Source organism: Brachypodium distachyon, chromosome 2 (assembly GCF_000005505.3).
Source record: "Brachypodium distachyon strain Bd21 chromosome 2, Brachypodium_distachyon_v3.0, whole genome shotgun sequence".
In the NCBI taxonomy this organism is placed as follows: Eukaryota; Viridiplantae; Streptophyta; class Magnoliopsida; order Poales; family Poaceae; genus Brachypodium; species Brachypodium distachyon.
In genome coordinates, this window is record NC_016132.3 from 36791532 (window position 1) to 36802182 (window position 10651).

The following is a 10651-nucleotide window of genomic DNA, read 5'->3' on the forward strand; positions in this document are numbered from 1 at the left end:
TGTGACAGTATATAAGCCTCCCATGTCCCTTCCCGCAAAAATGGCCCACGCAATTTATTCTCTCCCTCGTACTAAATCATCTGAGGGAGTACATAATAATTTAAAAAATGGCCCATTGGTTTACTAAATTTTTTAATAACTTCATAAGGAACACAGGCACAAACACATTGTGTGCAAACAAACGTCAAATCCCAACACATCATGGATCCAAGATCAGCGGTTACAATTGACTAAACACAATACACCAAAGGAGTTGAAGATGGGAAACAACTGCTACAGTTATGGACCGAAACCGCAACGAAGGCAGGGCCGTTGTTGGACTACAAATAAGAGGACAAAGCAAACAACTGGATCCCCACGGTTCTCGCATTTCGTTGCTCCTAAACATCATGCAACATGGTGGGGAAACAATCAATATCTTCTCCTCGGTGGGCTCCTTGAGCGATTAGCCCTCGGTGATCTGCAATGAACACAGTGCAAAATCAAGTAAGTAGTTCGGACGAGAAAATAAGTTTTTGTAGAATTATTCCATAGAGAATGCATTTTGGTTAGTGATGCCAAATCCAGACTTAGAAGGGTGAAATAGTGCCAGGAAAAGCTGATTAACAGTGAAGCCCTTCAAGGTAAAATTTAAAAATTATTAACAGATAGAGGCGAATGTATCAATTGTGTCCACATATAATCATATTTTTACAACAAACAGAAACAGTTTGCCACAAAAATATACAAGGATAACGTGCAGAGGATTTCTATTGATCTGGCACCCTTCTAAGATGTCAACAGATTTCTCTTGAAGGAGGTGAACCACTCTACATTAAAGCATTCCAAGAACAGGAAAACCAACTGTAGAATGGTTTTCGCTGAGTGGCCAGGACAAATTCCCTCAGGATTCTATTAATCAACCTAGCTGTCAAGTATGGACTAGGTTTAGCCCATACTTTCCCTGTACATGCACTTCCCTAGTCGTGTGCAACTCAAAATTCTTGAACTGTGGTGTGACCAATTCAAAACTGATGCTTCACCACTAGTCAAAACATGTACTTAGATATTGTGAACTACAACAGTGGCCATGGTGAACCACCATGGTCAAAACATCCATATGAGGCTTTACACAACCAGTACTAAAAACAGGAGTCAGCTGTTAACTGTACTGCAGATATGCGAAGGGAGGGAAAAAGCAAATGATACTAAAATAAAGAAATATAATAATAACAATTGCACTACTCATTCCCTGCAATTTCCTTCGACATAACCCAAAAGAGGAATGAATGTGAAAGCTCAAAATAAAACATACCTCTTCCGAGTATTTCTACGTTTGGCAGGGCCATTACTAAAGGCCCAATCAACACTTATTATTTGTGTAAGAAGCTCAGTTCCATCCGATGCTTTTATTGCAGCCTGGGCTTCTTCAAAGTTCTCATATTCAATCAGAGCATATCCCTGCATAGCAGAAGCAAAACCAAACAGAGATTAAAACCTAGCTAAAAAAGGATGCAGACAATACTGCTCTTTTAATCTATAAAAGACAAATTTTGATGGTTGAATCACGAGGCATTTTACATATGAAACCTGTTTATGCGGCCTGTTTATCTCACAATTAAGGAATGCTTCGAGAAATTTCATGAGAATAGTTACTAAAATACTAAATTAAAATCAATGATATAAATTGGCACTAAACACGATAGACAGCATACCTTCACAAATCCAGTCCGACGATCCAAATTCAAATGCAAGTTCTTGACTTCCCCAAAGCCCCGGAAAATATTGTGAAGGTCATCTTCCTGAGCTTCTTCATGAACTCCAGTAACCAGTACAATCCACCCTTCAATGGCTGTACAGATTACCAACGCATGCATGAAGTCAAGTAATGATAACAGTTATAATAATAAGAGTTCTGCAAGGAAATGGCAGTGCGAAAGACAATGTGCTACTGAAATTGCAGTTTTCTGTTTATAATAGTATCATCAATTCAATGTTCTATAGAAACAAAGCTTTAAATGAATCAACAATAACAAGAAACATGAATGTGTCATATGCAACATTCTAAAACTCCATGGAAGCTGAAAATAACAAGTTAAGATTAATTAGATGTATGAAAATCAAGGCACTAGCAGCTAATTAGACAAATTGGACAGTTGGCTGCTTAGAACCCTGGTAATTTAACTAGAGAATAATATCACAGAAGGTACAGCATGACTACCTGAGGCACGGCCTAGTGCCTGCTCATGTCATAAAATTTAAGGCATTACTGTTCAACCGGAAAAACAATCTCAGCATTCAAGCGTGCAATATCTAATCTAATATCCTTTCTCCAGCCCAAAACTAAAGATCATCCCAACAATGTAGTAGCAGCTCCAGTAAAAGTAACCCGATGTTTCAAGAACAAAAGCAGGCCCTAAAGTAATCTGAGATCCTAACCATGTTGATCAGAGCTCTCGTGTCGAAGTTTCAACACCTAGGACGAGGCCAACAAAGGTTCAGAGATCTACACTAAAATCAAAAGCGAACAATATGGGAAAACTAGGAACATCATGACGACCAAATTTCCCACCTGCATATCCACATTGCTCAAGAAAAGCCAACCTCTCGCATTAACGACCCCAAAGATACTCCTTAGGTAGATACCGACCCATCAGCATTCGAAGAATCTGATCAAGACTGCATCTTTACTACCCCTCTGATGTCCAAATCCGCTCCGCAGAAAAATCGACACATCGAGGAAGAAACGTTACTAAGTTACCAGCGCTCCTACACGGCTACGCGAGCATTCAGATCACACCGCCCTGTACCTTACTAGACGACCATTGAAATCCTCTTAGCAGCAAATACAGGAGGGAAGGGGGAGGGGGGGAGAGACATACACCGTACAGGGCCAGGGCCGCCATCGGAGGCGAGGGCGTCGAAGCCAGAGCGGCCGACGCCCGCTAAGCGCGAGTCGCGGGGCGCGGCGGAGGAGTTGGGGTCCTCACGGAAGCCGCGGCCCTTGGTCCTACGGGGCCCGTCGCCGCCGCCGCCGCCGCCAGCGATGGTGGATCGGAGGCGGGGAGCGGGCGCCGGCGAGGGCTCGATGGCGCCTTCCTCGTCCATGAGGTCATCGTCGTCGGAGTCGAAGTCCACCGCCTCCACGTCCGTGTTCATCGCCGCCGCCGCCATCGCTGCAGCAGCCGCCGCCGGGTTTTTGGGTTGGGGAGTTCGGATCGGGAGGGAGGGAAAACCTACCGGGGTTTGCGGGGTTTGCGGGTTCGGGTTATGTTCTCTCCTCTCCTTTTTCTGAAACACCCTTGACATATATGAGTACTGCAAACACGTCGATTCCAATAAGAACACGTATTTGCTGAAGTCTATCACTTTTTACTTTCATTTTTCTCCTCCGATACCAAATATGTATCCATGCTAGCCATGCCCAATATTTGGTTAGCAAATTTTGGTGAAAGTTTTGGTTGTCAATGAATTGACCAATTCTGACAAAAAAAACTTTTAGTAGAATTGCCTAAATCAGCCCGTACCGAGAACAAGTGCAATGCAAAGGGAAACTAAGGTCGAGGCAAACTTGGATGTATGTAGAGCTTAGCACCGAGGATGGAATCACCGATGGAGCAAGAAACGTTCAATTCAGCCCTATTATTTAATCCGATGGAGTATGAATTTAAATCAATCATTTTGAAAATTCAGCCTTAGCATTCAGAAGACGTAGATAACCAAAAATAATAAAACTATAAGATAATCAAAAATATAAAAACCATTAAACATCACCTTTTTTTGCGAAACAAGTCTAAATTGTATACAAATGTCATACAACTGAATTGCACAGAGAGTCATTCAATTAAAAAACATAAATAGATATAAAAATATGAAATTATACAATTCTAACCGCCCAATCTGTGCGGGCCACCACGCTAGTTTATATTTCCTATACGAGTTGTTGCGGCTTAATTTGCATGGTTGGTCTGATCATCGATGAACGTTTATCTCATCATACGATTCTATTATCGTCGCCGCTCTAGCTTGAGGAGTGCCCCGTACTCATAGTGCAACATGCATTGGATGGCCGAAAATACTCTTGTATATTGCTTCCAAATTTGCAGTTTTTGTGTCCAACCGTCTCACTCCATCCAAAACACCGGTTTAAGCGCCGTTGACGGTATTTCTTACATGTGGGTCCCGCATGTCAGGCGCGACGTCTTTTTCATATGGAGGAGAAAAAAAGAAAAAAACGAGGGGTCAAATGAAAAAGACGTCATAGCAGACAAAGGGCTAAAAAGGAAAGTACTGCTCTTGGGCTGTTACAGCCCTCTAACTCTATTCAAGCGCGTCGCCGCCTCCTCTCTTCCACAGCACAAGGTAAACTCGAACTAGGGTTTCCTCCCCTCTTTCTCGGCGCCGCTTCCTCCTTCTTCCTCGGCCCCGAGTGCAACTCTGACTTGGAGCGCGAGGAATTCGGCGGAGAACGACTACAAGGACGCCTACTTCCTCTTCTTCCTCTCCGGCTGCCGGCGAGCTCTTCTCCAAATTCTGGCGACATCGACCACCTCTTCGTCCCATCTTCCTCAGGATGAGCTTCGCCTTGACCTAGCGCGTCTGATGCTCCTCCTCGTTTCCTCTCTCTTGCTCCCGTAGCGTCCTAACGCTCCTCCTCGTTCCCTCTCTCTTGCTCCGTAGCCTCCTAGCGCCAATGATCGTGCCCTAGACACTGTCGGCGAACTTCTGTTCTGTACCGTGCCGATGCTCCGGAAGGGCTTGTGTGGTGGCCATCGAGCCACCTTGCCTCTGTTGGGTCTTGCGAACGAAGAAAGCCACAACTTTTGCCTTCCGCCGCCTGCTTTGGGTCGCTGGCGACATGCCTCACCGTGGCCGTCGCATGCATCCCGAAAGCACCGACCGTTTGTTGGTTTAACAGCAGCTGCGCCCTAGATCTAGTCATATATGATCAACAAGTTTAGTAATAAGCATAATGGCCCTATTGTTCCATGGAGAGAAGAACTCATAATTAGATTTTCAGGAAATTTCGAAACGAAAAATTTCAATGAAATCTGATCAGTCCCTTCACATGATGAAGTCTTGGAGACAATGTTATTTAGTGCAGACCAAACTATTCATTTTCTGCATCTTCACATTTCTTGTATTAACTTTGTGCATACATGTAAAATTTGTAAAACTGATTTTCAATGTATCTCCAATGAGGCTGCTTCAATGGTAAATATCATCGCAGCTCACAACTCTCACATGGTGGTAATATACATCTTGGTGTGGTTGTTGTACACCCATGGCAGGAGAGAGTACCCTATTTATATGATTACAGTACCGTTGGATTAGTACCAAGTGGCGACCATCCAAATCTTACACCTACAAATATTTATTCTCTAGAATACTCTACAGATATCTTCGTAGATAATTCTCACTGCACTTACTAACGAAGCTTCCATGGTAAATATCATTCCTCTTCATGCAACCTCTCAAGGTTACTAGAATATTGCAATTTTGTCAAACATTCACTAGAAGGATCTTTGTAAATATATTATTTCTCAAAATATTCTAAAAAAAATAAGAATGCATTGATCATTTTCAACACTCACCGGTAATTCAAAGTATTGTAGAATGTTGTACTATGCAATGCTAGTTCTCAACGGTGTAGTACTCTCAATTAATTGAGATAGATGTACAAAAAATAGGTAGTGCTACGAGTGCCACGGTTTTGGAAGAATCCATGCATGCGCGAAGACACGTAATTTTTAAGCAAACTCGACACGGTAATTTCAGTTCGTACAGCTTAATTTTCCCTTTGCAATACTCAATTACATTCGGTACACACTTACAAGCTTAATCCATGTCTCTCAAACATTCAACCCCTAAATTAGCCCCAATTATTAGGAGAATTAAAGAAGTCTATATAGCTGGCTGGCTGTAGTAACCGGTGAAGCAAGCGCAACCCAAGCTTCACTGGCTGCTGATGCATCATGCCAAGCACGCAGCATGCAGGAACGAGTGGAATTAGCATCAAGATCCGAGATGATGTGTGGTGGATGCGAGCGCCACCGCCTGCGCCCACACCTTGAGCCTCGCCTTCACCTCCACCGGATCTTCCCCTGAATGCCCATCGTTGATCAAGATCAGATCAACTTGTTTTATTAGTATTACAAAAAGAAGACAAATTGAGTTCACGAATCGCGCACAAAGTCCCTATCGAGAATGCACCTCGTGTGTGCCTACAAAATTCAAGGATAAATAGATTGCTGACCATGCATGTAAAAAGTTCAAGGAGGAATATAATAGTATACTACTAGTAGTTTTTAATACATTGAATCTGAGGGGATCACTTGCTCATGATGATGACGGATGGAACGTGGCGAAGGGCGAGTATAACCAGAGCAAGCTCTCTCACTGCTACAGATACAAAACACAACATAAGCGACGAGTCATCAGTTGTGGGCCGACCCTCATCAGTGACCGGCCTATCCCGCCCGGGCACCAAATCCGTCACTGATGACCCCTCATCAGCGGCGGGCGCGGTATGCCCATCACTGACGAGGGTTCATCAGTGACGGGTCTTTTCCGTCCGTCACCGTCCGTCACCGATGAACCCTCGGGCGCGGAAAACCCGCCACTAACGGCCAAATATTAAAAATTGCAAAAAACACACATCAGTGAGGGGCTTTACATCTAGGCCTGTCACTGATGACCCCTGGAGTACTTTGGGCTTTGGAGATTTGAAAAATCATAACTAATTTATAAAAAGTCAGAAAAATGTGATTCCTTTTGCCGAAGTCTTATTTATTTTTTCTTACTTAACATAGTGGAATAATAATATCATATGATACCGTTTGAAAAAATGACATGTGTAGTACTACAGTCTTGTTATTTTCCATAGTTGAACTTTAGGTTTTAAGCCAAATTGTCAAAGTTTTGTCCATTTTTATGCCACATTTCATGATAATGTATCCATTTTTTGCACAAAGGTGCATCTTGTGATGAAAAACAATATTGCCAAAAAGGTTTACCATGTTTTGGTTATAAAAAGTTATTTTCCAATTTCCAAATGCAAAAAATGAGATGTTTTTTGTGAAGCAACTACAAATGATATGGTTCAAAATGAAACCTATCCATTTTTCACAAAAATTAAACCCTATTGAAAATTTATAGGCCAATTTAATTATATGAAATACTTCATATTACAAGAAGTATGAAAAATACAAAAAAAAGTGCCTGGACTCATCACTAACGGATTTTAAAGTTAGGCCTGCCACTGATGCTACTGGGCCAAGCCATTTTAGGCCCGACCCACTTCTTCCTATATAAAGGGACAACTAACCCTAACTCCTTCCTCCAATCCTCCACGCCGCCAGCCCCCTCCCTTTATCTATCCGATCTCCCTCTGTCCCCCTGCTCGATCTCCTCTTCCTAGTTCCTCCCTGATTTCTCTCTGTCTCCCTCCCCGATTCTCTCCCCTGCCATCTCCTCCCCTCCCCTCAATCTTTCTCTGTCCCTCTCTCACGCTCTCTCTTTGTCTCTTTCCTGCTGCAGGTAGCAACGCCGCCGCCATGGAGGCCCTCACCCTTCTCTTGTTGCCACGGGCGCCCGAGCCCCACTCCCATCCTCCGCCACCCCGAGCTCGAGCTCCTGCCGCGTCGCCGTCGATCCCGTCCGCCGCTGCTGCAGGAGCTCGACCCCTTTCGCTGGCCGTGTGCAGGCGGTCCGACGCCCTCGACACCCCCAGCGACGGATCCGGCTTCCTCGACCCCAACACCCCCGGATCAGCTGCCCACAACCCCCGCGCGCCGTCGGATCCGGACCGAGAGCCGAGGTATGGTCTCTCTCTCCATCTCCATCTCTCGTTCTCTCTCACCCTCTCTCTCTCTCTCACACACACACAGATCATCGAGGATCCGGCCTCCCTCTCTTGTCTCGCCGCCGCCGCGGGATCCAGCGCCAACCGTGCTGCCGACGAAGCAGAGGAGCATCGGCGATTTTTTCCTATTGTAGTACTGGGATTTGTGATCCGTGATTTGTGTACTGTGATTTGTGAACTATGATTTGTGATTTTGGATGCGTTGATCCATGACGATGAATATGTGCAGGCCACAGGCCCGCTTTTTTTTAAAATCGTGAAAAGCGTATCAGTGGCGGGCGAGCAACGTGCCCGTTACTGATGGGTTACGCCATCACTAGCGGGCGAACCGCCCGTCACTGATGTGTACATGATCACTGGCAACCACTTAGTAACGGACGCCCTGATCGCCACTAATAGCCTTTTTGGCCCGTTACCGATGAGCTTTTCTGTAATAGTGTCGTTACTGATGAGCTTTTCTGTAGTAGTGTCTGGAACGGGGCGGCGACGGCCAGTTGTATATACATGTACTTATGACTTATCTGAATATGTGGTAGCGGTACGGTACATAATCAATGGCGCGATAGCAACAGTAATCAATTCCAAGCGTTGAAATCTAGTTAGTTAGGCTGCCCTCGGTGCCCTGCCCTGCTTGACCCACCGGAGGACGACGGAGAGAATGAGCAGAGGGGGAGCTCGACGTCGTGGTGGCATGCCATGCCCGGCAAGGCATGCGTACGTGCAGGGTTACACTACACAGATATTATCTGCAGCTAAACTAATTAACGATGCATGGAATTAATGCTCGTACTTGTACTTGCTATCTGAGTGACGGCGACAGGTTTATACGTACCGGTGCCGGGGCTGGAGATGGAGCAGCTGCCGCTGGTGTTCGAAGGGGAGTCACTTCCACCACCGCCGCCGCTGCTGTTGCTGTGTGTGGGGCTGCCGGAGATGCCGTAGCACTGGATCTCGACGGTGCAGTCTGCGGGCAGCTCGAGGCCGAGGTCCCTGCACGCGCGCACCTCCTCCATGTCCATCGCCACGCCCACCCCGGCAGCCGCGTGCGGGGACGACGAGGACGAGGACGAGCACGGCGACGATGGCTGCTGCTTGCCGCCGAGGAGGACGACGACGGGGGTGTCGGCGTCGGGCGCGCCGCCGCTTCGCTCGTGCCAGCTCCGCTTCATCTCCCACGCCCGGTCCAGCCACGCCTCCCGAGCCGCCCGCTCCCGCCGCACCGCGCTGAAGCTGCTCCGCCGCGGCTGCTCCTGCTGCTTCACCCCTTCTGAGCCTGACGCCAGCAGGCGCGCCCACTGCTCTTCGTTGCTGCCGTTCCCGTTCGCGTTCCCGTCGCTGCCGCTCTTCTTCTTCGCCATCGTCTCCTCCACCGCCAGCCACGCGTGCGGCGGCGGCAGGGTGATCTTCCGGCCTCCTCCTCCCAGCTCGCAGCCGCTGTCGCGGCGGCGTCGGTCGTGCTGCGGTCCGGGGAAGACGCCCTCGGCAGCGAAGCGGGACACGCGCCTGCTGTTCCTCGCATCCCCCGCGGCCGCGACGTCGTCGTCTCCGGCGCCGACGGCGAAGCGGGACACGCGGCGCCTCACCTCCAACACCTCGTCGCCACTGTCATCGCCGACAAGGTCGTCATCCTCCTCCTCGTTGTCGGCGAAGCGGCGATCAATCGGCTCCTCCCTGGACGCCATGACTACTAAATCGCCTCTAGCTGCAGCTGGCTGGACTCTGGAGCAGTTGATCGAGTAGTGACAATGCTGCGAGCCGGTGTGGAGATCGGTGGTTGGGTGGGAAGCAAGAGTTGTTGGGTGGTCAGGGGTATATATAGAGAGGACTCAGGTGCTGCAATGGCGACGGGTGGCATTCGATCAGGGGGGAGATAACGGGTGAGCACCCGGCCGACACGAGAGACATGCAGTAGCTGTTGTATGTACGACGACGCTGTCGATCTGCGTCGTTATGGCATGGGATGTCGCGGTATGGTTGCATGGGATGAATGGCAAGTACATCAGCAGTAACCTGTTCAATCAGGCAAGTGTCGATCGATGTACAGCCAGATATGTACCCACCCAATGAATACAGTGTTGCTTATCTGAAGAAGAAAAAAACGAATATGGATATATGCATATACTGTTAGAAATATATGCTTCCGATAAGCATATATCCATATTTTATAGCAGTGCTTGCAAGTTCGACGGCGACCAATTTAGCAACATTAACGGGTGCTCACCAGGTAGCACACCCCCCTAGGCTTATAGGAGAAAGCCTCATCGATCGATCGAGTTAGAGCAACTTCGATGGACGAGTGAATCTATAGAACAATTCGTGACAGGCAAATTGCGCAGAGAGCAACCAGACATGCCCCAGCTTTACCTTAATTCTTTCTGCGTGCATCATTTTGGGAAAAAAAAAGCTCATGAATGATTCGATTGACCATTCGGACGAACTACTATACGGAGTAGTATTAAACCGTTTGGTATGCAAAGCAATAAACTCCCTGAAAGGGAATGCCACAACCGGATAAGATCGACCAAAGGGAACAAATCGATCGAGCCAATCGCTCGATCACCACGTCGTAATACAGAGCAAAAAAGTACGTACCGGGCCCATCCCAAGTCTTCAAGCGAACCAGGATCACAAGTGCCACGAGGGATTTCGCCATTTCGGGGCGAACGGCCGCCGAAGCCGGCCCCCGGAGGAACACGTGGCGTGATGAGGGAGAGGCCCGGGAGACCAGGGCTCGCGTGGGGCCCGGGGTTACGACGTGTGGCACCACAGGATACGCGCCAGGTGGGGCTCGGGCCAAGCGTCGGTGTC

General features: G+C 47.5%; 2 protein-coding genes across 6 annotated transcripts; both read right to left on the reverse strand.

The window, feature by feature from the left end:
- Positions 1-119: 119 nt before the first annotated feature.
- LOC100837258 (RNA-binding protein Y14A) lies at positions 120-3259 on the reverse strand. The gene is made up of 4 exons (XM_003568923.4): positions 2862-3259; positions 1695-1831; positions 1295-1440; positions 120-460 (listed from the first exon to the last, which is right to left on the reverse strand). The coding sequence occupies exons 1-4, from the start codon at positions 3151-3153 to the stop codon at positions 412-414; spliced, it is 624 nt and encodes a 207-aa protein (XP_003568971.1). The 5' UTR covers positions 3154-3259; the 3' UTR covers positions 120-411.
- Positions 3260-5690: 2431 nt separating this feature from the next.
- Positions 5691-9903, reverse strand: LOC100822944. 5 transcript variants are annotated; one of them, XM_024459116.1, is made up of 3 exons: positions 8676-9903; positions 6295-6381; positions 5691-6203 (listed from the first exon to the last, which is right to left on the reverse strand). In XM_024459116.1, exons 1-2 carry the CDS (start codon positions 9523-9525, stop codon positions 6311-6313), a joined length of 921 nt encoding a protein of 306 aa, XP_024314884.1. In that variant the 5' UTR covers positions 9526-9903; the 3' UTR covers positions 5691-6203; positions 6295-6310. The 5 variants fall into 5 exon arrangements, with proteins under 5 accessions (XP_024314884.1, XP_010231741.1, XP_003566590.1 ...); XM_010233439.3 differs by lacking the exon at positions 6295-6381 and having other exon boundaries at positions 8676-9898; XM_003566542.3 differs by lacking the exon at positions 6295-6381 and having other exon boundaries at positions 5691-6083; positions 8676-9866.
- Between the last annotated feature and the right edge of the window lie 748 nt (positions 9904-10651).

Coding starts and splice junctions, on each gene's coding strand:
- LOC100837258 (XM_003568923.4), bottom strand. CDS start 3,153: ATGGCGGCGGCGGCGATGAACACGGACGTGGAGGCGGTGGACTTCGAC. Junction 1,832..2,861: donor CGGCCCTGGCCCTGTACGGT/GTATGTCTCTCC, acceptor TAATCTGTACAG/CCATTGAAGGGTGGATTGTA. Junction 461..1,294: donor CGTAGAAATACTCGGAAGAG/GTATGTTTTATT, acceptor TGTTCATTGCAG/ATCACCGAGGGCTAATCGCT.
- LOC100822944 (XM_003566542.3), bottom strand. CDS start 9,525: ATGGCGTCCAGGGAGGAGCCGATTGATCGCCGCTTCGCCGACAACGAG. Junction 6,084..8,675: donor CATCTCCAGCCCCGGCACCG/GTACGTATAAAC, acceptor ATGGGCATTCAG/GGGAAGATCCGGTGGAGGTG.